The sequence below is a fragment of the Malus domestica genome, chromosome 14 (assembly GCF_042453785.1).
Source record: "Malus domestica chromosome 14, GDT2T_hap1".
In the NCBI taxonomy this organism is placed as follows: domain Eukaryota; kingdom Viridiplantae; phylum Streptophyta; class Magnoliopsida; order Rosales; family Rosaceae; genus Malus; species Malus domestica.
Window position 1 is genome coordinate 27,101,085 of NC_091674.1, and position 25,449 is coordinate 27,126,533.

At 39.1% G+C, this 25,449-nt stretch overlaps 5 protein-coding genes across 10 annotated transcripts; 3 read left to right on the plus strand and 2 right to left on the minus strand.

Moving 5' to 3' along the window:
- The first annotated feature begins 230 nt into the window (after positions 1-230).
- On the plus strand, positions 231-4,739 carry LOC103455259 (betaine aldehyde dehydrogenase 1, chloroplastic). Its single transcript, NM_001329036.1, has 15 exons — positions 231-339; positions 726-868; positions 1,169-1,249; positions 1,328-1,476; positions 1,739-1,831; positions 1,933-2,056; positions 2,195-2,260; positions 2,362-2,428; positions 2,598-2,674; positions 2,952-3,065; positions 3,780-3,857; positions 3,945-4,096; positions 4,196-4,256; positions 4,357-4,463; positions 4,649-4,739. The coding sequence occupies exons 1-15, from the start codon at positions 231-233 to the stop codon at positions 4,737-4,739; spliced, it is 1,512 nt and encodes a 503-aa protein (NP_001315965.1).
- An 884-nt stretch (positions 4,740-5,623) lies between these two features.
- LOC103455258 (uncharacterized) lies at positions 5,624-9,418 on the plus strand. The gene is made up of 15 exons (XM_008394851.4): positions 5,624-6,252; positions 6,495-6,592; positions 6,673-6,773; positions 6,889-6,967; positions 7,128-7,188; positions 7,306-7,352; positions 7,449-7,541; positions 7,637-7,727; positions 7,949-7,997; positions 8,135-8,251; positions 8,342-8,489; positions 8,700-8,792; positions 8,872-8,940; positions 9,052-9,094; positions 9,199-9,418. The coding sequence occupies exons 1-15, from the start codon at positions 6,195-6,197 to the stop codon at positions 9,297-9,299; spliced, it is 1,248 nt and encodes a 415-aa protein (XP_008393073.2). The 5' UTR covers positions 5,624-6,194; the 3' UTR covers positions 9,300-9,418.
- Positions 9,419-15,639: 6,221 nt separating this feature from the next.
- Positions 15,640-18,656, minus strand: LOC103455256 (E2F transcription factor-like E2FE). Of its 6 annotated transcripts, none has more exons than XM_008394850.4 (11): positions 18,267-18,656; positions 18,095-18,162; positions 17,960-18,012; positions 17,787-17,864; positions 17,610-17,663; positions 17,409-17,514; positions 17,208-17,275; positions 17,034-17,106; positions 16,876-16,937; positions 16,404-16,758; positions 15,640-15,899 (listed from the first exon to the last, which is right to left on the minus strand). In XM_008394850.4, exons 1-11 carry the CDS (start codon positions 18,389-18,391, stop codon positions 15,841-15,843), a joined length of 1,101 nt encoding a protein of 366 aa, XP_008393072.2. In that variant the 5' UTR covers positions 18,392-18,656; the 3' UTR covers positions 15,640-15,840. The 6 variants fall into 6 exon arrangements, with proteins under 6 accessions (XP_008393072.2, XP_070668541.1, XP_008393069.2 ...); XM_070812440.1 differs by having other exon boundaries at positions 15,640-16,164; positions 18,267-18,655; XM_008394847.4 differs by having other exon boundaries at positions 15,640-16,185; positions 18,267-18,655.
- Positions 18,657-19,286: 630 nt separating this feature from the next.
- On the minus strand, positions 19,287-21,426 carry LOC103455255 (pentatricopeptide repeat-containing protein At1g74900, mitochondrial-like). Its single transcript, XM_070812342.1, has one exon. It carries the CDS (start codon positions 21,392-21,394, stop codon positions 19,931-19,933), a length of 1,464 nt encoding a protein of 487 aa, XP_070668443.1. The 5' UTR covers positions 21,395-21,426; the 3' UTR covers positions 19,287-19,930.
- A 636-nt stretch (positions 21,427-22,062) lies between these two features.
- Positions 22,063-24,960, plus strand: LOC103415243 (protein SUPPRESSOR OF GENE SILENCING 3-like). The gene is made up of 2 exons (XM_008353582.4): positions 22,063-22,178; positions 23,262-24,960. The coding sequence occupies exon 2, from the start codon at positions 23,300-23,302 to the stop codon at positions 24,797-24,799; it is 1,500 nt and encodes a 499-aa protein (XP_008351804.4). The 5' UTR covers positions 22,063-22,178; positions 23,262-23,299; the 3' UTR covers positions 24,800-24,960.
- The last annotated feature ends 489 nt before the right edge of the window (positions 24,961-25,449 follow it).

Genomic DNA, 25,449 nt, shown 5'->3' on the forward strand with positions numbered 1-25,449 from the left:
AGTTATCCAAAAAAAAAAAAAAAAAAAAAAAAAAAAAAAAAACTTCACAGGCTACTATCGGTAGCTTGCACGTCTAGATTATGCATTATTGGGATTTGCTATTTTTCAACAATTTCAGCGATTCCAGAAAATCCCACCAAAGAACGTCACATCACGTTGCTGCTTAGCCCGGCCTCTGCTTATCACTCTATCACTGCGCAGAGAGAGAGAGAGAGAGAGAGAGCTGAAAAATGGCGATCCAAATACCGAGTCGGCAGCTGTTCATCGACGGCGAGTGGAGAGAACCGGTCCTCAAGAAACGCATCCCAATCATCAATCCTGCTACTGAACAAATCATCGGTCTTTTTCTCACCCTGAGCATTTTTGTCAATTAAATTAATTTCTGGGTTGTTTTTCTAAATTTAATTTACTGTTTAATCATGGCATTTGATCGTTTGATGTATTTAGTAGCTGAAGAGTTTGAGCATAAATTTAATGTAAATTGGCTTTATTTACTGACCCAGAACTTGTTTTCGTAAAACATTTTATTAGATTCGTAAAATAGAGTGCTGGGTATTCGATTCGCGCTTGATCTTCTAATGGGAGATCCAAAGATCGTCTCTTTTTTTTTTCTTTCAAATTTCTATGCTATCTGTGTTTATACATAAACGATGGAAAGAAGTGATGGGTTTTGTAATCTTAATTAAATCCGATACGTGAACTGGTTGTGGAATGTGTGGATGCAGGGGATATACCTGCAGCTACTGCTGAAGATGTGGAGATTGCGGTGGAGGCTGCTCGGAAAGCCCTTGCCAGGAACAAGGGGAGAGACTGGGCCTTGGCGCCTGGGGCTGTTCGTGCCAAGTATTTGCGCGCTATTGCTGCTAAGGTATTGGCTCTGTTGTCAATTAAATTAATCGGGTCTTGAATTGGATGTTGAAAGCGTATGGGGAAACCGATAGTTGTAGTTGTTATGCTATATACTTGTCTCGATTCATATGTTTGGAGGTTGATATTTTAACATTCAAGAAGAAATGGGTCTGAACGGAACAATTTTGATTAACTGCCTCGTGTTTCTTTCAAGTCTCTTTCTTGGACAATTGTTGATTTTCTAACTTCCATAATGATCTTTCAAAGATTTGGTCGTGTTCAGATGTCTTAAGATTTTCTTGTTTTTGTTTGCGTGCAGATAGCAGAGAGAAAATCTGAAATAGCCAAGCTCGAAGCAATTGATTGTGGAAAACCATTGGATGAAGCTGCATGGGACATAGTATGCTTGTGATTCTCTGACAATTTGAATTGTTATTTATCATGCATAAAGTCTTATGTTCTGGCACATGCAACGCAGGATGATGTTTCTGGTTGTTTTGAGTACTATGCAGACCTTGCTGAAGGTTTGGATGCACAGCAAAAGACTCCTATTTCTCTTCCTATGGAGCAATTTAAGAGCCATGTCCTTAAGGAGCCCATTGGCGTTGTTGGGTTAATTACACCATGGTATTTGCTGCTTCTTTATATTAAATGAGTATGCATTCAATTTTAGTAAGATTTTCTTCCTTGGTGGTTGCACTAACCTGTTTGTAAAGTAAATTTTCATGTGTAAACCTTAAATTTTGGATTGTGAATTGTCCCAGTGGTCCCGCTAGCAACGACAATCTTTAGATATTGTAGGTTTATCTTGTAAATAGCCTTCCAGTGTTATTAAGAAGCATCTTTATTATTTATATGGTGATGAAGTGCTTATGTTTTTATGTTTAAGGAACTACCCTTTGTTAATGGCTACATGGAAAGTCGCTCCTGCCTTAGCTGCTGGGTGTGCTGCAATATTGAAACCATCTGAGTTGGCATCTGTGTATGTCCCTTTTTGGTTTATAACTTTATATATACTTTCTTCAGCTCTTATGTTGCTTTTGTACATTGTATGCCTATCATCATGTTATCAATCAATTTTAGGACTTGTTTGGAGCTAGCTGATGTGTGTAGAGAGGTCGGTCTTCCTCCTGGTGTCCTCAATATCCTGACTGGGCTGGGCCATGAAGCTGGTGCTCCTTTGGCATCTCATCCCCATGTTGATAAGGTTCGGGTTTTTCCTTGCTAATCTGTAGTTGGAAATTCTACGAATACATCTTCTTGTAATCCTGTAAATTTGTTAGTTGTGACATCTTGGGTTGTTTTAGCTGTGCGGCGGTAATAGCAATAAACTTATATTCAACAGATTGCGTTTACCGGAAGTACTATGACTGGGAGCAAGATTATGACAGCTGCAGCCCAATTGGTGAAGGTACAGTCAAGGCTTTGTAATCTGATAATTGTTCATTTATATTTGTGACATTTGTTCTCTTCATTTGAACTTCATATACCATCTCCGATGGTGTTTGGCAGCCTGTTTCACTGGAGCTTGGTGGGAAAAGCCCAATTGTTGTTTTTGATGATGTTGATATCGACAAGGGTTAGTTCCTCATGAAGGCTACTTTTTAGACTTACTTGTTTTTTTATAACTATATACTTCCATCAGGATCTAGTTGTATAGGGAGAAAATCTATGAATCTAAAGTGAATTGAAAAAAGATACTATTCCTGGTACTATAATGGTAATTGTTTACTCTATGACTCAAACAGCTGCTGAATGGACTGCCTTCGGTATCTTTTGGACAAATGGTCAGATTTGCAGTGCAACATCTCGTCTTATAATACATGTAAGTATGATAGCAAGATGATACATCACTTTTTGTCAGTTCCTTCTCTGTTGCACGGATGATGGTTTATCTTTTTAAACTAAGTGGATATTACACGTAAATTCAAACAATTCTAGACCGCGCGGTTCATGCATGATAATTAACTTTTGTGCTACAACATCATCAATTGTGCCACTTTCCCGTGGGTAGTTGAATGTGGTTTCCCTAGAAGCTTATTCATGGTGCCATCTTAAGCAAGCTTATACTACTGTATTAATTTCCTTGCACCTTGTTTCAGGAAAACATTGCAGCAAAGTTTTTGGATAGGCTTGTGCAATGGTGCAAAAACATCAAGATTGCAGATCCTCTTGAAGAAGGGTGCAGGCTTGGCCCTGTTGTTAGTGGAGGGCAGGTGAGTATACCATTAACAATATTTGCTTTTTGTTTCTGTTTTTAATTCTCTATTTCTTGAATTGGGGGATAGTGTGTTGAAGAAACAGGTCCACCAAAGTTCCAACTGGTTATCTTTTTCTCGTTTTAAGTCTGTAAATATAAGATTTGGACTTATGATACTCAAGTTGTCACTCTTGTAAAACATGTAAAACAAGGGCTGTCTAAATCAGCAAGTGTGAGCTGTTCATCCTTCCAATATTTTGAACATGTCTAGGTAGTTGTTTGGACGTTGATAACTATGTTATATTCGAGCTTATCTTGTGTGTGGGCCTGGGTTCTAATTTCAAATCTTAACCAGTAATGAACCATTTTTATAGTGTCTGGAAAGTGTTTTTTTAAATCTAAAATTGCCATGTTTATGCTAAAACAACTCCCCAGCTATTTATGTTGCAGCCTTGCTGGACAGTCTGTTGAAAAGTTTCTTCTTTGGATGAATTTAGGCTGATAAATTGTATTTTATGTTTGTTATAAAGATGAGTCCCTACGGTTTGACATGCATCAGGGCATATAGGTCACTTTCTCTGGGTGATAATTATACGTGTGTTCTTCAGATACAAAAATATGCAAAAGTCAAACAGTTAGTAACATCAAGTAGTTCAAATCTTTAATTTCACTGTCCAGTTTATAATTGAAGTACTAGAATATTACCTGATTTTCACTGGATCTGTTTCAGTACGAGAAAATATTGAAGTTCATCGCAACAGCTAAGAGTGAAGGCGCAAGAGTTTTGAGTGGTGGGGCTCGTCCTGAGGTATAAACCTATGTTTCCATCAAGCCCATTCTGCTGCTTTATTTGTCACAAACTCAATATGTGAGTTATATTATTGGTGGATGGCAGCATCTAAAGAAAGGATTCTTCATTGAACCAACAATCATAACTGATGTAACAACCTCCATGCAAATCTGGAGAGAAGAAGTTTTCGGACCTGTTCTTTGTGTCAAAACATTTAGTTCAGAAGACGAAGCTCTTGAACTAGCAAACGACAGCCAGTGAGTTGACTCTTATTTCTGTCGTGTCCATAGTGAGAGATTTGTTTGACTGCCTTTTTTGTCCCATTTTGACTGATGAAGTTTATTGAACTTTGACAGTTATGGCTTAGGCGCTGCAGTCATATCGAAAGATTTAGAAAGGTGTGAGCGTGTCTCTAAGGTGAGACTTCTTTATACTTCTTTTGTGAATGGATCATCCCTGCCCCAGCATTCGTAAAAACAGCATCTGATTATGAGTTGTGTTTCTTGTTCTTCTGCAGGCCCTTCAAGCGGGAATTGTATGGATAAACTGCTCGCAACCATGCTTCTGTCAGGCTCCATGGGGAGGCAACAAACGAAGTGGTTTTGGGCGTGAATTAGGGAAATGGTATGGCTTTCTCGGCATTGTGTTATAATGTTCCGTTGATATTGCATATATTTTGGGCCTAATATAATCACACTACATATCCGAACTAAGCATAAAAGAACAACGAACATTGCATTACAGTTTCTTCTGCAAATTAAGATCGATGAACTGCGGATGGTAATAATAGTTTCTTCTCTTTTGAACAGGGGGCTTGATAATTACTTGACCGTGAAGCAGGTTACTGAATATGTATCTGATGATCCATGGGGTTGGTACAAGTCGCCTTCAAAGCTGTGAAAGTTTACCCGCGAAATAGTATGGTGAAAACTGCAGATGTACTGATAACGCACAGGAATAAAGAGGGTGAAAATATGTACTGAGCTAGAAGACTGGATGTCTATTTTAACCATTTGACTGGGAATAAGATACGGTTGAATTCAGAGGTACTTTGTTGAGGAGGAGGAAGTCATGGTTAAAATCTTGGGTGCAACCAGTGTTATATCCTCTTGTGCACGTGACGAGCAGGCGTAAGAGGATATACACTTAGTTATACTTAAGCATTTTTTTATAGTCATGATATATTACAGTCGCGCACAAAGTCATAATTAACCTTTCCATTTCTCAATAGTCTTATAGATCTCATAAAATTGCTACCCATGATGCAGTGCGTACTATTGGCAAGGGTTCCAATTGTTTTAGGGGATCATAAATTCCACTACAAAAAAAGAATCGAACTTGAATGCAAGAAGGTGGTCATACTATTCTTTTGTGCGAAAACTCGATGTATGTTGGGGCCATGGCAACCCTACATTCTGGTACTGCTGTGGCTGCCAACATTCCGGTCATCATATTGTTGATCTAAAATGTGATGGCTTTTCGGTGGTGGCTTGTTCCACAAGGAATTGGCCACTAAGTTTGGGAGTTAATGTCACAAGGTATGAAGGCAAGCTTCAATCTTTCTCAAAGTTTAAACATGTAAGTGAAGTTTCACCTTTTCCCCTTCTTAGTCTTGAAGCCAACTTCTTTCAAATTAAATGGCAATCTTTACTCTCTTTGGTGGTAAATCTTAATAAAATTCAACGAAAAATAATGAAAATGGCTTGTAAATGTTGAGTTTTAATCAAAAGAAATAAAAGTGTTGTAATAAATGAATAATATCATGAATAACTTTTTAGAGTAGAAATATCATTTAAGTTAAAAATGAACCGCACCAGAAATATTTCGTTAAAATTTCTTAAAATTAAATGTAACGAGTTAGTGAGGTGTTCGTGTCCACGACAACTAGGCTGAGAGATTCCCAAACAGTCAGCCTCACTGGGATGCCCAGTTACCCGGGTCCCACCCACCTCCCTCAGGACCCCCTCCATATGGAATAAGTAATGGGAAAAAAACAGAGGGAACCTTCCTCTGCGCTGTCTCTCTCTCTGCATTTATCTTCCAAACTTCGGATTGGATATACTCACATCCTCATACACTGCATTATTATTATAATACACGTTCTGGATTCCACCGACCCTTTTTAATCTCTCTCTCTCTCTCTCTGAGCTGTGAGAAACCTCAGATTTTGTCCGTTGCTGTAGCTTCCTTCTTCCCTGGTGAACCTCCAACTACAGATTTTGGCTTTCCATATAAATTATGCATTTGGGCTCCTTTGTTACTGCCACTCCATTCCTTTTATTCAAGTTTCTGGGTTTCTAGCGGAACCACCGCTGCCTCCGTCGGCTTTTGGGATCTGGGTTTTCTGCATAAGGCATGGGGAGCTCGGACGACAAGGTGGTTGCTGTGATCATGGTGGGTGGGCCCACTAAAGGTAAATATAATGTTACTGTCATCATCTTTGGATCGAATAATGAGACCCCATTTCTCAATTTCTCTCAGTTTTGGTGATGCTTGTTTGAATTTTCATTGGAAAGTTCGATGCTTTGTGCATTTTTGAGAGATTTAACTTTGAGGGTAAATTTCAATTGTTGAATCATGAATTGGGAATCATGGCATTTCTCTTACAATCTTTGAGAAAGCACTTCTTGATATATTGGAGTTTCAATTCTACAGGAACTAGATTCCGGCCATTGTCACTGAATATACCGAAGCCGCTTTTTCCATTAGCAGGACAACCAATGGTTCATCATCCGATTTCCGCTTGTAAAAGGGTATATTCTTGTAGATAAATCTGTCATTTCTGGCTTCATAGTGTGCATACTAGTTGAATTCACTGTCTTTTGGATTACAGATTCCGAACCTCACACAAATTTTCCTCATTGGTTTCTACGAGGAGCGTGAATTCGCGTTATATGTGTCCTCAATCTCTAATGAGCTTAAAGTCCCTGTTAGGTGTGAGATCCTGCTTTTGTTTTCCAGTTAGTAGTTACTGATTAGATCTTGAAAATATTGAACTGGATTTGATGTTTAATCTGTTGGTTGTACATTGCGTTGGTGTGGCGATTAGATATTTGAGGGAAGACATGCCACATGGATCAGCTGGTGGACTTTATAATTTCAGAGATCTGATCATGGAAGACAACCCGGTTAGTCTTTTACCAACTCCTTTTTAATCAATTGATAAGTTTTTATCTGGTTTTTTTTGTTTGTTTGTTTAGGTCTTTCCTCTTAAATAAGTTGTGTCGATGCATACATGTTCTAATTCTCAGGCAAAAGGCTGATTGTGGTTCTTATATTTGTTTGCAGTCGCACATTGTCTTGTTGAATTGTGATGTTTGCTGCACTTTTCCGCTTCCAGAAATGCTTGGTAATTGTTTCATGAGTTGCTGGGAGTATCGTATGATTGTTTCCAGGTTATTCATTGTGGATTTATAAGGGGATTCCAGAAAGCTTAATCTCCACTTTTTGCCGTGTTTATTTGCAGAGGCTCACAAAAAATATGGTGCTATGGGAACAATCCTTGTGATCAAGGTTGGTCAAAAAATGTGCAAAGTTATTTAATAATAATATTGATTATTATATTATCTATTGTTCTCCATATCTAAGTTTTCTTCTTTCTATGTATAGGTTTCTGCTGAATCAGCCAGTCAGTTTGGGGAACTGGTAGCTGATCCGGTCACCAATGAACTGTTGCATTACACCGAGAAGCCTGAGACTTTTGTACGTTTGAGATTGGAATTTCAAGCTTTTGGTGCATCAATGGAGAATTTTTTGCTCTCCTTTATCTTTCTTTCTATAATTCTTATTTTATTCAGGTCAGCGACAGGATAAATTGTGGTGTCTACATATTTACACCAGACATTTTTAACACCATCAAAGGTGTTTCCACTCAGTGGAAGGACAGAGGTAGTGATACATTCTCCATGAATAGGTTGCCTGTGCTATTAGTGTGCTTTAATTTTGGTAACATGAAAGTTTAGTTCAACAAGCACACGGTATCTTTTTCATTTCTTTGTCAGTAGGAAATTCTTTGATACATAGATTGCTTCGACTAACATGTATTTTCACTTATTGATAGCATTGGTATTCACCATGCTGAAATCTGGACCGTTTTCTGGTATTTGCAGCTGATTTAAGACGTCTGTCCAGCTTCGAATCCCTTCATTCAGCAACAAGGTTTCTCTTCATATAGTATAAAAAGTTAAAAACTACGTTGTTTAGTGAATTAAAAACACCGCTTTACTATAGTGCCATCCAACATATTGAATTGACTAGAATAGAAAGGTAATGCTGATAGAGAGTTCCTTTATCAGGAATGCTCCCACGCATTTTGTAAGGCTAGATCAAGATATCCTATCGCCTCTTGCGGGGAAAAAGCAGTTATACACATATGAAACCTTGGACTTCTGGGAACAGATCAAAACTCCTGGGTAAGATTTGCGTCCAAGGTGTTGTCTTGCTATAACCTTGTCCTCATCAGTCTGGGCCATCTTGTAAATATTTTGTGTTGATACTTGCAGAATGTCATTAAGGTGTTCTGGTTTGTATCTTGCACAATTTCGATTCACCAATCCACATCTCTTGGTGAGTGGAGATGGTACAAAGAGTGCCAGTATTACCGGTGATGTTTATGTTCATCCATCAGCAAAAGTACATCCAAGTGCTAAGGTACGTTTTCTCTCATACTGGCTTTACTAAATGTGCACATTCAACGAATGGCCTTGCAAAAATCTCATTCGAACCAGTTTAGGAATCCTATGACTAGGTTGTTGTAACTGTGATTTATATAGTGAAACAGATTAGTATTGTCGCTTTCCAGATCATTTAGCATTCCCTTAGTAATGCATCTATTAAATCTCCTGTTATCTGCTCGTACAGATTGGTCCCAATGTCTCAATATCTGCAAATGCTCGCATAGGAGCTGGTGTGAGGCTCATAAGTTGTATCATCCTTGACAATGTCGAAATAAAGGTACATAACAAAAGCATAGGTTATGGAGTGCATCCTCGACATCGCCTCATGTTGACATATGTACGATGCTTTGTTTCAGGAAAACGCAGTTGTTATTCATGCAATTGTTGGATGGAAATCTTCAATCGGGAGATGGTCTCGTGTCCAGGCACGTTCAAAAACTTTCTACCAACCCATGCTTAATAACATAACTCCAACGTTCTTTCGTTATTTAAAGCTTTGTTGCAATTGACTTCTAAGTTTGGCACTATGATTTCAGGCTACTGGGGATTACAATTCAAAGCTCGGGATCACGATCCTTGGTACATAAATCCTTTCGTTTTCACTCAATCCTCTTGTTCTGATAAAATTATATATCGATTTTGCCTTATGCGCCATCTGAATGCCGGTTTTATTGATAATTCAGGTGAAGCAGTGACAGTTGAAGATGAAGTGGTGGTTATAAACAGCATTGTCCTGCCCCATAAGACTCTCAACGTCAGCGTTCAGGAAGAAATCATTCTTTGATTGCTGCTTTTCTGAGTCATTGCTGTTATTCAAATTTCTCTTTTGTAAATTAACATCTTGCTATTTGCTAATAAATAAATAAATATATATGTATAATAAAAAGAAGTATATTTTTTTTAGGTGGTTGTTGGATAAAGGAGGATGGGGAGGGGAAGGGCGGGCGTCAGGTAGTCAACAGACGGTACTCCTAGGTTCTGTCGAATCTTTATGATAATGAATCCTCAACGAAATTGCGCTACACAGAACCGAGTGCAATGGTGTTCTAGGATTTATATAGCTGACCCCACTTAGTGGGAAAAAACTTTGTTGTTGTTGGATAAGATGTTTTGCTTCTTCATAGATGATAGAGAGGACAACTCAAAACGGTCCACTCGAAACCCAAAGGTTTTCAATCATCGGGAGATAAAATGTGTTAAGAATTTCAAATTCTAGAAGAAAAACAGTGTTACTGCCAAACACGGAAGGAAAAATATTGATAGACGAGTCGAGATTTTTTCCGGATATCTGTGTTCGGAACCGTAAGATCTAGAGATCCAGGCCGTTGAAGAGATAGAAAGAGAGATTCGGATCCTTGATTTGTGTGAGGTGGGCCAGTGGAATGGACTAACGAGAACCGCATAATTTAAAATGAGTAGTCCGGATCTCCAGATACGTCAGCTTAGAGATCTCTCCAATCTTCGATGCAGTCGTCCAACAAGGATGCTCGCAGTGTTAAAGAGGAGAAAAAAAAATTACAGTATGCATAAAAATTGCAAGTTTTTAAGAGCCCTTCAGTTTCAGAGAATATATAAACTACAACTAGAGTGATCCCATCAAAGATAATGTATGCAGTATGGTGTGCCTTGTATTTCGCCAGCTGAATCTACGGACAAGCCAGCGGTTGCCGCTGAGGGAAAATCCCCACCCGGGATGGGGAACATCGGACACATAACGCGCATATCCAACAAAATCATTCAACTGGGAAAGAACAAAAGAAAGATTCATAGCGTGTTTACTAACCCATAATCGGAATGAGAATAAGGAATCCGATTTTGATTACAAATTATACATGTGTTTACTAAAATTGGAAGGAATCAAAAGTGCATGGAGCCCACACAAAAAATAGAATCCAATTCCAAGATTTGGCTTATTTGGATTCCCAACATATTGGATTCGGGAGTGCCCAAGCGATCGGAATGATAATTTTTTCCCTTTATGCCCTCACTTACTTTCATTATTTTCAAGATTATCCTTAACCCTAGACTCACATTATGCATAACTCCATACATATGCCGAAGAGAAGAAACTACAACTTGATTGAGAAAATTTAGATATTAAAGTAAATACTTAAATTTAAAAAAAATAATAAACAAAATCATTTTAGTGTGTATGAAATAAAAAAGCTATTTAATTTTTTCTCACTATTATATATTGAATCAAATTTTATTAAAAAAATATAAAATATTTGATTTGGCACAAGGGCATTTTAGTAATCATACTGATTTATATTCTTATTCTGCTGAATTAGTAAACAGCTTTATGAAATTTTATTCCAATTCCAGATTGTTTTAATAAACAACTTCAACAATAATCTGATTCTAATTTTGGCTCATTTTATTTCCTCCTCAATCTAATTTCTCTCAATTTGATTACGGATTAGTAAACTCGTCCTCGGGAATGTCTGCAGCGGACCAGGGAGTTCTCGGATTGGTGTACGAATGTTCTACCAAGGCGTAACTATGTGGAGAATGTCTATCTGTGGATGTGTGGGCACGCGAAATTCCTCATTACAAAATAACATGAAACACGATGTTAATTAGGAGATCCGGAACCAGAGATCAGAAGAGAAGATATGTGGAGTTTTTTTCTGAGTTTATGCATTTGTTCATCAAATATTTTGTATGACTTGCATATATAGTTGCAAGTTTTACTGTAATTTACACAAAATATATGCACATCTCTAACTAGCCACCGATTCAAACGGAAACAAATAAAAAAATTCTGTGAGAATGTCGAAAATAATCCTTCTCTGCCGGGTTAACGAGAGTTGAATTGAAGTGATTTCCTTGAGTCAATTGGCGCATGTCAAAACAGAGAAGCATCAAGAAATTTGGATTGGATTGGAAAAATCCTCTCCACCAAAGGCACAAGGATTTTTCCAGACTCCATGTCAAATTTGTGGAAAATTTGGACATCTAGCTGTTACTTGCTGGTTTCGAAATACTGAGAACTCTATTCCAGAAGGCTGTCAAATCTGTGGAAAAAGGAATCACAGTGCTCCTTTCTATCATTTTCGAAATGCCAACCTACAAACTCAGCAAGTGTCAACTATGCATGTTGCTGCTCCATCCTTTGTTCCCAATGCTCCTCCTCAACAGATTTGGCTCACAGATTTTGAGGCTACATCTCACATGACTGCTAACCTTAATCAGTTGCCATTGGCCTCTCCATTTCCTTCCAATGAGACAATTCAAAATGCGGGTGGTGGTGCAGGTTTATCAATCTCCCACATTGGTTCATCAATTCTACATACACCTTTCAAACCACTGCATCTTAATTCAGTTCTATATGTGCCTAAACTAACTCAGAATTTGTTATCCATGCATAAATTGTGTCTGGATAATAATTGCTGGTTAATATATGATGCTTTCTGTTTTTGGATCCAGGACAAAGCCACAGGGAGGACACTCTTCAAGGGACATTGCAGTAATGGATTATACCCTATTCCCTACCAGTTTCATATCATTCTTCTTTACCAAGAGTGCAAGTTGCTTTCCTTGGACAATTTGTAACTTCGAATCTATGGCATAGTAGATTAGGCCATCCATCCATCCAATTATATAGTATCTGCAATTTTAAGAAAATGCAATGTATCTAATATACCTGATCATAAGTCTAAGATGTGTCACTCTTGTCTAGAAGGGAAATTTTGTAAATTACCATTTGTTGACTATGTCTCCAAGTCCATGCATCCTTTTGATATTGTTCATAGTGATGTATGGGTTCCTTCCCCTTGTAATTTTGTGGAGGGTTTTAGATACTATGTGACATTCATTGATGAATGCACTAGACATTGTTGGCTCTTTCCTCTCATCAATAAAAGTGATGTTTGTTCCACTTTCATTGCCTTTTACAATTTTGTCTTAAATCACTCTGATGTTTCTGTTAAAACCTTACAAAGTGATGGGGAAGGTGAATATATTAGCAAGTCTTTTCAACAATTTCTTGTGACCAAGGGTATTAAACATCAACTTTCATGTCCATACACCCCTGAACAAAATGGCCTAGCTGAAAGGAAGCATAGGCATATTGTTGAAACAGCTATAACCCTTTTGCAAACTGCCTCATTGCCTCCAAAATTCTGGTCCTTTGCCTGCCAAGTTGCTGTCTACCTTATTAACAGAATGCCAACACCTGTTTTACACAACAAATCTCCATTTGAGTTGTTGTTTAAAGATGTACAAGCTATCAATCATCTTCGGATATTTGGTTGTTCTTGTTTCCCACTGTTAAAACCTTACAATAACACCAAGTTGCAACCTAAAACAACAAAATGTGTCTTTTTAGTCTATGCTTCTAGATACAAAGGCTACCTATGCTATGAAATGAGTCAACAAAAGATGTATATATCTAGGCATTTTTTATGAGAGTGAATTTCCTTATGCCATGTTGTCTTCCAAAACCCCAAATTCCTCATCTTCTACTCCTATTTTGTCATCCTCTATTTCTAGGGCTGGAAAAAAATTCCAAAAATCCCAAACCAAACCGAAAAATTCCCGAAACCAAACCGAAAAAATCCCAAACCGAAATTCCCGAAAATTTCGGTACCCAATACCGAACCGATCCGGAAATTTCGGTACGGGAATCGGTCTCAAGTTTTTGGGATTTTGGTATTCCCAAACCGAACCGAAAAAATATATATATATATTATTTAATTTTTAAATATATATTTAGATCGATAGAGTCCATAGAAAATGAAGGCTTCAATAGTTGCACATATTTCTGTATGAATGATTTAAATCGACAGAGTCTTGCAATTGTAGCATCTACATTTGAATCCAAATTGGCAGAGTCTTGCAATTGTAGTATCTACATTTAAATTGACATAGTCTTGCAATTGACACATATTGCAACGAGCTTCTTAGCAGATTGCAACCCAAAAGTGTTAAAAGATTCAATTTTAGCCCAAAAACATAATATTTTAGTCCAAAAGCCCAAAAACCCAAAATTATTTTGGGATTCCCGATTTGTCCCGAAATCCCGAAACTATTTCGGGATTCCCGAAAATTGGGATTCCCGAAAATTTGGTTTGGGATCGGTATTGAAATTGGGATTCCCGAAATTTTTGGTTTGGGAATCAGGACAAGGGTTTCGGTATGGGATCCCATACCGAACCACCCCTATCTATTTCAATGCTTTATGTCACACATGATAATCAGGTTGTCTCCATCTCATCTGCCTCTACCTTACCTACACTTGAGTCTCTTCCTAACCCACCATACCCTGAATCCATTACTGCAACATCAACACAGTCTATTCTACCTTATTCCCCTGTGGCTGCAGAATTGTCCTCTGGATCTAATCATCATGATCACACTGAGTTTTCTTCCGAGTTCCAACCTGAGAGTTTGCAAGTGGTTCCTTCTCTCCAACCTATGAATACACATGCAGACAAGATCCAAAAATGGCATCTTCAAGCCTAAAGTTTTTCTCTCAACCATTGGAGAGGACAATCCACTTGATTTAACTCAGGTGGAACCATCAACATACAAGTCCGCTCTTAAATCTTCAGTATGGAGTGCAGCAATGCAAGAAGAGCTCTTAGCTTTGCATTCTCAAGGAACTTGGTCCTTAGTTCCTCTTCCTGCAAACAAGAATTTGGTAGGGTGTAAGTGGGTCTTCAAGATTAAAAGAGGTGTAGATGGGAACATTTCTAGAGATAAGGCAAGACTTGTTGCCAAAGGTTTCAATCAAGAAGAAGGTATTGACTATGGAGAGACTTTTAGTCCAGTTGTTAAACCTACAAATGTGAGGTTAGTTTTGGCTTTAGCTGCACAGTTTGGTTGGTCTTTAAGGCAACTTGATGTGAAGAATGCATTTCTTCATGGCATTTTACAAGAAGAGGTTTATATGTCTCAACCTCCAGGTTTTGTTAACTCTTAACAGCCCTCTCATGTTTGTAAGTTACATAAATCCCTATATGGCCTGAAACAAGCCACAAAGGCTTGGAATGAGAGGTGTACCAATTTTTTGCCTTCTCTGGGTTTTCTTACAACATATTCAGACTCCTCTTTATTTGTGAAACATGTTGGCAATTCTGTGGTCATTCTCTTGCTCTATGTGGATGATATAATCATCACAGGCAGTGCTATTGCAGCTATTACTGATGTTATACAGGCTTTAGCTCAAGAATTTGATATTAAAGATTTGGGACCACTCCATTACTTCTTAGGGATCCAAATTACTCATCATTCTACTAGATTATTTCTTTCAAAGTCAGTATGTTACAGATTTGCTTCACAAGACTGATATGGCTCTCTCAAAACCGTGTAATACCCCTTGTCTGCCTTATACCAGGTTACTTAAAGATGATGGAAAACCCTTTCATGATCCAGCATTGTATCGAAGTGTGGTGGGTGCTTTGCAATATCTTACATTTACAAGACCCGACATTGCTTTCTCTGTGCATCAAGTGTGTCAGTTTATGCATTGTCCCATGGAATCTCATTTTCTAGCTATGAAGAGAATCCTCCAATATCTGAAAGGCACAATGGATTATGGTGTTCAACTAAGCAAAGGGGATTTATGTTTAACGGCATTCAATGATGCTGACTGGGCTGGGGATCCAAATGACAGACGGTCTACTACAGGTTTGGTGGTTTATTTAGGGTCTAGTCCCATCTCTTGGTTATCCAAGAAACAAAATACCGTTTCTAAGTCCTCAACTGAAGCTGAGTACCGAGCACTTTCATCCACAGCTGCAGAGATTGACTAGATCACTCAACTTCTGAAGTTTATTCAGATTGATATCTCATGTCCAGTCACTCTTTTCTATGATAATCTTTCTGCTATAGCCTTGGCTTATAATCCAGTTATGCACCAAAGGACAAAGCACATTGAGGTTGATATTCATTTTGTTCGAGAAAGGGTTGCCAAAAAGTTACTTCAACTTCAGTTTGTGTCTTCCAATGAACAATTTGCCGACATTCTTACCAAGGGATTGTCTACTCCGTTATTTCGAACACATTGTTACAATCTCAGGTTGAGCAAATCTCCTCCTGTGATTGACGAGGGATGATAACAATAGACAAAGCAATCTTAACAGCTTGTAATCGTGTGGTTGTAATAGTGACAAGTGTAGTTAGTCATCCTGTAATCTTTGTAATAGCTTAGAAAGTAAGCAATCTAGTTAGATATGTACTCTACATAACCATCATTGTAAGATATGAAAAAATAGTCAAGAAATAAACATATCTTCTCTATCTAAAATTCTCTTTCTCTCTCTTCGAATACCTATTTCTTCTTCTGCAAGAATACATCTTCTCCGTATCTGTTGGTATCTTTACACGGAGTACCATGTCTTCCATGCTTCCATATAATGAGAAAACAGGTCCTTCAAAGCTTCAACATGAAGCAAGACACATGATTTAGTAAATTTTCATCCGATAGTAATGGCGACAGTAATAATCATGTAAAGCGTGCTTGATTTTGATTTCGATTTCTGCTATAAGACGTTTTCCTATTGCTAGTATGATTGTCCTCTTGGCTTTGTTTCAACACGGGGTTTGGATATCCAGTTCTGTTCTTCCCACACCTAGTCAGTCTCCGGTCATGTTTCTTTCTCTATCCACCTCCCTTCTCGTTCTCCCACTATTGTCAGCTGGTCCTACAGACAAGTTCACCAAGGCTGATGATAGTCATGGATCATTAAAAAAAAAGTGTCCATCAATCATCTGTGGGTATAAAAACTAATGAAGTTTCTTATCCCTTAGTTGGCTTCCTGATGTGAATTCAAACCTATAGAAATGGATCGCTAATGCTAATGGTAAATGATAAGAGCAGCTATATTTACTGTTCAAAATCAATTTCTTTCAATCTAATGCATGATGAATCATAAGATGATACCTTGGTTTTGATACTGAGGACGATAAGTAGACGTCAATTTCTCCCAGTCATGAACGTTCCTCGTGTTGCCAGTCCCAGCTCTGGCAATAGTGACAGGAGCAAAAGGACCAAACTGATAGCTCTTTGAACCATCTTTTGAGTCTTCCAAATTGCTCCTATCAGCCTCACCTACTAGGCCCTTCTGTTTTTGCCCATCCAACTTCCCACCAATAAAAGAGTCTACCTTTCCCCTCTTAGAACTGACGTTCGTTATATCTGTGCCAAAAGCTCTCTTCTTAGTCTCCTGAGGAACCTCCTCTTTTCCTCTTAATCCCAACCACTTAAATGCAGGCTTCCTCGTATCTGATGTGTGGGTCTGCACATTTTTGCATAAGAAGAAAAACATTTATCTTGACTAAATAACGTGTATATGATTCTAAATTCGGAAGTTTCATTTCTTTCTTCTATTGAGGATTCAAATTAGTGTTTTTACCTTCTCAATGAGGTTCATGGATGACAAAACATTCGCAATATCATAAATCCGCCTTACCTTTGCTGCTTCATCAAGTTTCGAACAAAAGTTAGTCAAGAGTTTCTGCTCCATTATAACATATGATCAGGAATAAAGAAAACCAAGTACAAATTTACTACTTCTCATCACTGATGCTTTGTGTGCATCTCCAAGCAGTGATTTGGCAGCTTCATCAAGGGAAATCGTTTCAACCTACAAGTTCACGCAGTAAAATCAATAATGGCCCAAAATTACGCAAAACCCAAATCACAGTTCTATAAAATAAGCAAGTTGTTATCCATTATTTCACTCACAGTTGAGCACACAAAGAGCTTCACAAAATTCTGCGTAAGAAGCGCCAGCGACTTTTCCCTTCTATTATCTGCTTAACAGCAAATAAAAAGTAAGAGTCTTTAGGATATCACCAAACTTACCATTCATAGTAATTGAATATCCCCCCTATAACTTAGCCCAAAGCACCGAACAAGATTGAAAACACCGAAAACAAGGCTTACCTGATTTTGGGTTCATAGGTTTAACATTGAGAGTAGGGTTGGAGTTTTCATTCTGCTGACTCCCACATCTTTCTGCATCATCCTCGTCGTCTGAAATTTGATAACCCTGCGAGAAAAAAAGAAAATTTTAGAATTTTGAATTCAAAAACCTTGTTTTGAAGAGATGAACAGCTCAATATTGAAAACACCCCAAAGACTTACCTTTGGATCTTCGTTGCCGTCAAAGTTACAAATATTCTCTCTCAGGCCCTCTTCCTATTACACAATAAAATCACCAAATCAGTACTAAATTCAAACAGATTCAAGAAACGAACACCAAAATTAAAGAGAACATTGGATCAATCTGAATCTTAATGATGAATTGTGAGAGATAAATACCCTTAGCTCTTGCAGGGCATTAGGGATCGCCTTAAATCCTTTCCAAGAATACTGGTTCTTCGCCTTTCGAGCAAGAACCTGGAAATTAAAATCAACCTAATGAATAAATTGATATTAAAAAAGCCGAAACAAATTGAAACAAAAGTACCAAGAAAGGAAAGAGAGAAACTGACCCCAACGCTCTCCAGGACGTTGACAATATCGTAGATCCTCCGCCTCTCAACACCTGCAAGTCGAGAAACCATTAGATCCGATGAATCGAATACAATGAGGTGCGAAGGGATCGCAGATTGGGGAAAGATGGAGACCAAGTCGTGAAGCGGCGTCGTCAAGGCCGATTGAAGTCACGCCGTCGCGGTTGTAGAGGACGAGGAAACTACACGATTTGAAAGAAAGGAAGAATTAGAGAGAGAGAAAATCAAAGAATCAAGAAAATTGCAGACAGAGAGAGAGGGAGAGGAGAGTGAGGGGAGAAAGTACTTGGAGCACAAGAGGCCTAGAGACTTCTGCTTTCTGCTGTAGCCGTGGTTTCTGGCGGAAGGCCCTGTTGAAGCTGGGTCCGGTTGTTGCTCTGTGGCTGGAGGTGGGGATGGAGGAGCAGTCATGGTTGAGAGAGAAAATGGAGGGAAGCGAAGGTGCTGAGAGAGATAGAGGACCGTTAAAAAAGAAGGGGGAAAGGGGGGTTGAGGAGTAAAAGGCGGGGGGTTTACAAATTTCAAATCTTTGCGAGCGTTTGTTTGGGTTTTGGATGGGAAGGGCGGCTGCGCAAGTGAGCGCCGACGTGGTGGAGCGTAGCAGTCTGCGAAAGAAATAGTATGAGGGTAGAGGGCGGGGAGAGATGGCGAATTTTTTCAAATGTTTGATGAATAAGCGCGAAATCTTAGGGTTTAGGGCTTTTTGTCTTTTCGTAGATGGGGCCAAATTTACGGCCTTTTGCAAATCCAGATGCTTGTCGGATTTTTTTTTTTTTTTCAGGATTCTTGCGATTCGTGAATCATATTCATTCATCGAACATTTATTTTTGTTTAAAATTAAATACAAATAGTACCTGATAAAAACTGATCGCACTACGTACGATGAACGAACACGATTTATGAATTCTTATGATACTCACCAAAAAATTCCGTAGAGGATTATGTTGGGGCTTTTGCCTCCATTTTTTTTTGTCATCACGATATTTGGGCTGGTGTTGCTAATTTGCCGAGCTTGCCCAATTTCCCCCCATGTAAAACATTAAAATTGCTCTTTTGGGAAATACGAAATTTTCCTTTTAGCACGTTGAATGAAATTTATTTTAGAGTGTTTTTTGAAAAGAACGAATAAAAAAAATTCTTTACCCTAAATGCAAGAGGAGATTCGATCTTAGGGCTTCATTCAACAACGGAAAAAGTGGTTTTGAAATAAACTCGTTGTCTACTTATATCTCACAGTAGTTTTATACCAAAACGCAACAAGCAACTTGAGGAAACCAGCTCTAGTGTAAACTTACTTGACACAAACTTCTGGAAATCTGAATTGAACTTATTGATTCACAAAGTCGAGAAACCAGCTTCTTCGAAGCTGCAGCGATACAATTTGAGCAGAATGGCAAGGAAAATACAATGGTTTCAACTTGACTAACGTATGGAACTACAAATTTGACAACAGAAGATATGTGCTGAAGTTTACAAGATTTCTTCACTTTATACAGTTTACACGATCACAAGCTAGAACGAAGCAATTGAAGCTTGAAACTCGTGAAACCACTGACAATCATGGCCTTTATTTCTCGTTCTTCTTTTCTTGGTAAGCGAATGATTGCCATGTTCACAGTCTGTTGTTCTTATTTAAGTTTCTCTCGCCGTGATATTTCATTTCAACCAAAATGCTGAGATGGTCCTTATTGAGCCAGTCCTGTTTTTTTACTGCTCGCTGTGACAGCCTCAAGTCGGGTGCCAAAAAAAATCTCTCTTTCGATCATAGTGCACCAGAATGCCCACCTGATCCTCCAAACAGTAGATCTTCAACACATGGCGATAAGAGAACATCAAGTGTTGAAACTTCAACAGGAACAGAAACCCCTTTGGAGCAGTAGTAGCTGGGGTTAAGATTTGAATGTAGTCAAATCTACATGGTTCATGAGCCAATCTGAATTCCAACATGATTCACAATTTTACTTGACGGGGAAGACGACCACATTTGCTCTGCAATCTCAAAATCTCTTTTGCAAAACCTTGATTACCTGTTAATAAAAGCCCATCCAGAACGCGATTGAAGGTGAATCTTCGCGGCAAAAATCCTCGATCAACCATCTCAATCAACAACTTCCCTGCCACTAAAAGGTCTTCAGGTTTCTTCCTCACAAACATGGCACTAATCAAAACATTGTACGTGTCCAAATTAGGCAAGCAATCACCACAACCCATCTTCTCAAACACATTCAACGCCTTCTCAATCTCTCCGGCATCACAAAAGTACCGAATCACAACATTATATGTCTGAACATTTGGCTCACACTCATCCCCCTTCATTCTGTCCATAAACTCCAGCGCCCTATCCATGTTTCCCGAGTGACACAACCCTCGAATCAATACATTATAAGTCGTCACATTAGGCACATAACCCTTGCTCACCATCTCTTCAAAAACCACAACAGCATTTTCCACACAATCTTTCTTACACAAAACCTGAATCAAAGCATTGTAAGTTGCCACCGAAGGAAGCACCCCTTCCCCAACCATCTCATCGAAAACCTTTCGAGCTTTCTTAATCTCCCCGACAACACCAAACCCATGAACCAAAGTAGTGTAGGTAACAACATCAATCTCACACTTCCTCTTCTTCATTTGCAAAAAGAACTCCCAAGCTTCCTTAATCTGACCAGCTCTAAAATATCCTTTAAGCATTATGTTAAACGTCGTTAAACTCGGGTCCAATCCCCTCTCCACCATCTCCCCCAAAAGCTCCAAAGCTTTCGGGGTTCGCTTAATCAAACACCACCCGTTCGCAATTATATTGTAACTAACACAATCGGCCTTAAACCTGCCCCTAAACACCTTAAACAAATTATACGCCTTTTCGACACGCTTAGCTTTACAAAGCACATCAAGAATTGTATTAAACGAATTCAAATCCTGAGGACAACCATGTTCATGCATTGACAGGAACACCTTAACGGCTCTATCAGGCTTACCAGCAGCCACATACCTCTCCGTGATGATAGCGAAAGTCCTCGGCCCAGGGCCGAGCCTGCGGGCCCTCATTCGGGCCACGAGGGTCCAGAGGGACTTGTAGTCGCGCAGGCGGCCGGCAATATCGACGGCGTGGTCGAAGGAGGAGCAAGAGTGTGTGTAGTTCGGATGGTGGTCGAGTATTCTGAAGAACTGGAGGGCTTTGGGTCCATGATTCCAGAGCCTCTTCAGGGTTTTGTCGACCAAATCGGAAGTCCAATCGATTTGGGGGCTGTGAAGAATCTGGGTTAGGGTTTGCGGGTAGGATTTGAGAATCAGGTTCGCCAAGTGAGAGTCTTGAGAGGGATGAGAAGGTGAGGTGGTGAAGCTCCGACACGGAATTAGAAAACTGGGTTTTGGGTTTTTCGGTGCGGCAGTTTTGAGTTGCTGAGCGAGCATTCTGCTGCGGTTCCTTACTTAATTGGTATTGGCAATTGGTGACAATGTGACATTATGTCATTAGCTCTTGTTACATTGTCTACAACTTGACGAGGTTGCACATGAGCTGCACCACTTTCTCCAATTTAGGGAAAAAATCTACCTACAACGGGGGTAATTATACTCATTAATGTATGAATCGATGATCAACAGGGTATTAATGTTATTGGTTCTTATTACGTGGTCAATTTGGCGTTACACTTTGATTAACAACACACACAGCGGGTGAACTTTTCGAGATCCTAATAGATATTGCTTGTTATCCCTATCACGTGGTCAGTGTTACGTTACACACTGGTTAACAGCACATACATCAGGCGAAATTCTCGGGGTCCTAATAGGAATTATCTGTCAATGGTGTCTATCAATGACGACGTGGCCTCATGACATTGTTTATTGTTGGCAATTAATACGACGTGTCATCATGTCATTCGTCATTGTTACGTGGTTATTTAACGTGGCATAGTATATAAAAAAAGTAGTTGAGGCACGCTTTTCTCGAGGTTTCAAGAGATACTTATCTGTAACAAAAAAACGTGTCAAGTGAAGACACAGATAATCACGCAAAAGAGCGAGCACTCTAGTAAATTGATTTCCGGGTATTATTTAAACACAAGAGACTTTTACATCACTGATCACTCTCGTCTCAGGAGGTGGTTGGTGAACTGTTGGAGTCCATTTCGTAACAAAAATCAGGCCTGCTGAGCTCCTCCAACATCTTCTTCATCATCTCATTCGGCTTCAGGTATTTTTATTATTTTTTATTTGTTCTTTAATATGTTATGTGTTTTGTTTGTTGCATGAGTTCATGGCATTGTGTAGTTGTTTGTGTTGAAGTAAAAAATTTATACATTTTTTGAATGGATTTTGATGAAATTTTGATGGATTTTTTAGGGATTTTATGGAATTTTTGTTCTTTTGATATATGAATTGGGGTATTACAGAAGTTTATGAAGCATGCAGAGTTTCTGTGGGTTTACATTCAGATTTCCTACACAAGTTTACAGCTTTTCTTTCTAGGTGTGTCAAATTGTGTGATTTATGATGTGCATTTTACCAGAGATTGTACGCGTAACCGGGTTGTAAACACTCCTCGTTTTATCTCTGTCATCACGTGCCATAGAGATGGGGTGGATGGAGCACATGTACCCTGCGGTGGCATGTGTGCCCTCCCACATTTTTTGTCTTCGAGAAATGTTGATATAATCTTTGTTAAAATGGTTGCAAAATTTCTCAGAGTTCTTACGTTTCCTTCCTCATTTTTTGTTAGCTTTTTATCAAAAATAGTTCCTGAGATTAACCTAACTCTTCATTTTGGTCCCTCAGATAAAGTCGATAGAAGTAGTCCTGAGATTGTCCACCATCAATCATCTTGGTCATTCTGTGAGAAATCTTTGTCAAACTAAGAATATTTTTGTCAAATCAACTCCTCCCCTTGAATTAGTGTTTTCTTCAATTTAAATGAGATTTTTCACAGACAGACCAAAATGATTGACAAAAGACAATTTTAGGTACCACTTCTATTAATTTTAAATCTCAAAGATCAAAGTAAAGAGTTATAACAATCTTAGAGATCATTTTAGCTAAAAAGCCTTTTTTGTTTTATCATTCACTCTCATGTACAACCCTATTAAGTTGCATATATTTTGTTAATACGGATTAGCATTGATACCACAAAAAAGAAGCTTTGAATTTTATAAGGTGCATCTCTTAATTAAATTTTTGGCTTAGCCTCTGTCTATAGAGAGAGGGATGTACATAGTTACACTCAAGATTTTGCCGGGCTTTAGGGGTACTTATGTGCAAGTCTGCATATGTGTCTGGTCAGGTTTCCGGCTTTGTCAAGGGAGAGGATTGCTGTCGAAGATGAGTTCAAGAAGAGGTGACGCGAATCCGAAAGGAAAGCAGTTGAGTCAGGGTGTAGCAAGCCTAGACTCGGCACAGGACGATGGAGAATGGGAGGTAATTGGCAAGAAATCCAAGAACAGAAGTGGTGGCAGATTTGGTCCTCAAAGTTCTAGTTATAAGGCTTGGGGACCGCCTCCCCAAGGGGTTCCGAAAACTGTCACGCACAGTGGTGCTGGTGGTGCACAAGCTGCTCATTCTCAAAAACCAGCTGGGGGACGAAATGCAAGGCATCCGTATAACAACACAGGTGGTTTTGGAGACAACTTTATGGCCCCAAAAAATGTGATTCCCCCTCCGCTGGATCAAGGATGGAATTGGCAATCTAGAGCTGGCAAGAAAGAGAAGAATGTGGTTCCTCCTGCTGCTGTTGCTGAAGATTATGATGACGAGGACAACTCTGATCCTCTGAGCGATCTTGACGACTCGGATGATGATCTCTTCAGCGACGAGTTTGACTCTGACTCTAGTGAAAAGAGTCATGGAACTCAAAAGAAGAGCAAATGGTTCAAACAATTCTTCAACGAGTTTGATCGTTTAAGTGTGGATGAGGTTATTGATCCTGCCAGGCGGTGGCACTGCCCTGCGTGCAAAAATGGTCCTGGAGCAATTGACTGGTACGATGGCGTGCAGCCCCTGAAAAGGCATGCAGAAACTAAAGCGGCCAAGCGGGTGAAGCTCCATCGAGAGCTTGCGAAACTTATAGATGCGGAGTTGCAGCTCAAGGGAGCCACTGTCACACCTGTGGGCCAAGTATTCGGCAGATGGGCGGCTTTGAAAGATGAAGAAAAGAATCACAAAGTTATCTGGCCTCCGATGGTGCTGATCATGAACACAAAACTCGAACTGCAGGATGAATACGACAAGTGGATTGGCATGGGAACCGAGGAGCTTCTTGATTTGTTTGATGATTACCATGCTAGTAAGGCTCGACACTCATATGGTCCGCAGGGACATTGTGGGATGAGCATGTTGATTTTTGAGGCCTCAGCGATGGGACACTTTGAGGCGGAGCGGCTGCACAGGCATTTTGCAGAACAAGGATTTGGTAGGGATGCGTGGGAGCGCAATCCTGTCTTGTTTCGTCCAGGTCTTATCCGACAGCTCTATGGTTTCTTGCCAACCAAGCGAGACTTGGATACTTTCAACCAGCACTGCGATGATAAGGCGGGGCTGAAATTCGATATAAAATCTTACCAGGAGATGGTATTGAAGCCGACAAGGCAGATGAGTCTGGACAGCGAAGAGGTTATTCGGCTGAAGGACAAGCTCCCGAAAGAAATGAGGCTCAGGAAAGATGCTGAGGAAACTAATGCCATACTTCGTGACAAGATCGAAAAGCTGCAAGACGAAAATCGTCTTTTGAAGCAGAGGATCAAAACTCAGCTGGAAGAGAACAAGGAAGAGATGATTCTGCAGGAAGAATTCTACAAAGATGTTATATCTCGTCCTCGAGATTAGAAGTTCGACTCAAGACTTTCAAGTATTTTACATTTCGTTTCAGTTTTTTCTTGTTGGGATTTTCGTTTTATTTGGTAAGAACTTAATCCTGTGCAATTTTAGTATTTGAACTTAAATGTTTGTTTGGTGTTTTTTTTATATGGATCAGCTTTAGATTTTTACATTGGTTGATTAAGCATTTTAGGAATCCTACCAAACTTTAATGGCCTTTTTTATTTGTATTTTTCTCTCCAATTATAAGGAAGAGAACCTGCATGAACGAGTTCATCAACTGTGGCATATATATAAGTTTATCTTTATATTACGTTATGTTATTGGATCAGAAGGTCACATGATGAACTTGTTCTATGCAAGTTGCTCTCTCACATGGTGAGAGTCCATTCAATCCACTCCACCGCCTGGTCTATAAGCCTTGACTGACCAAACCCCAAATACAAGACCTGCCAATTCTTATCGTTTTGGTTCGTATGTAGTACCCTCCCCTAGAACCATGAAAGTGACCACAATACAATGTCATTGCATAAGAAACACATGTAGTATGTAGGTTAATAAGCTCGTTCAAATTTATTGACCATAACTTTTATTACACATATTTACAACGGCACCATCTGCACATATACAATGGATGACAAAATTTTCACATTAATAAT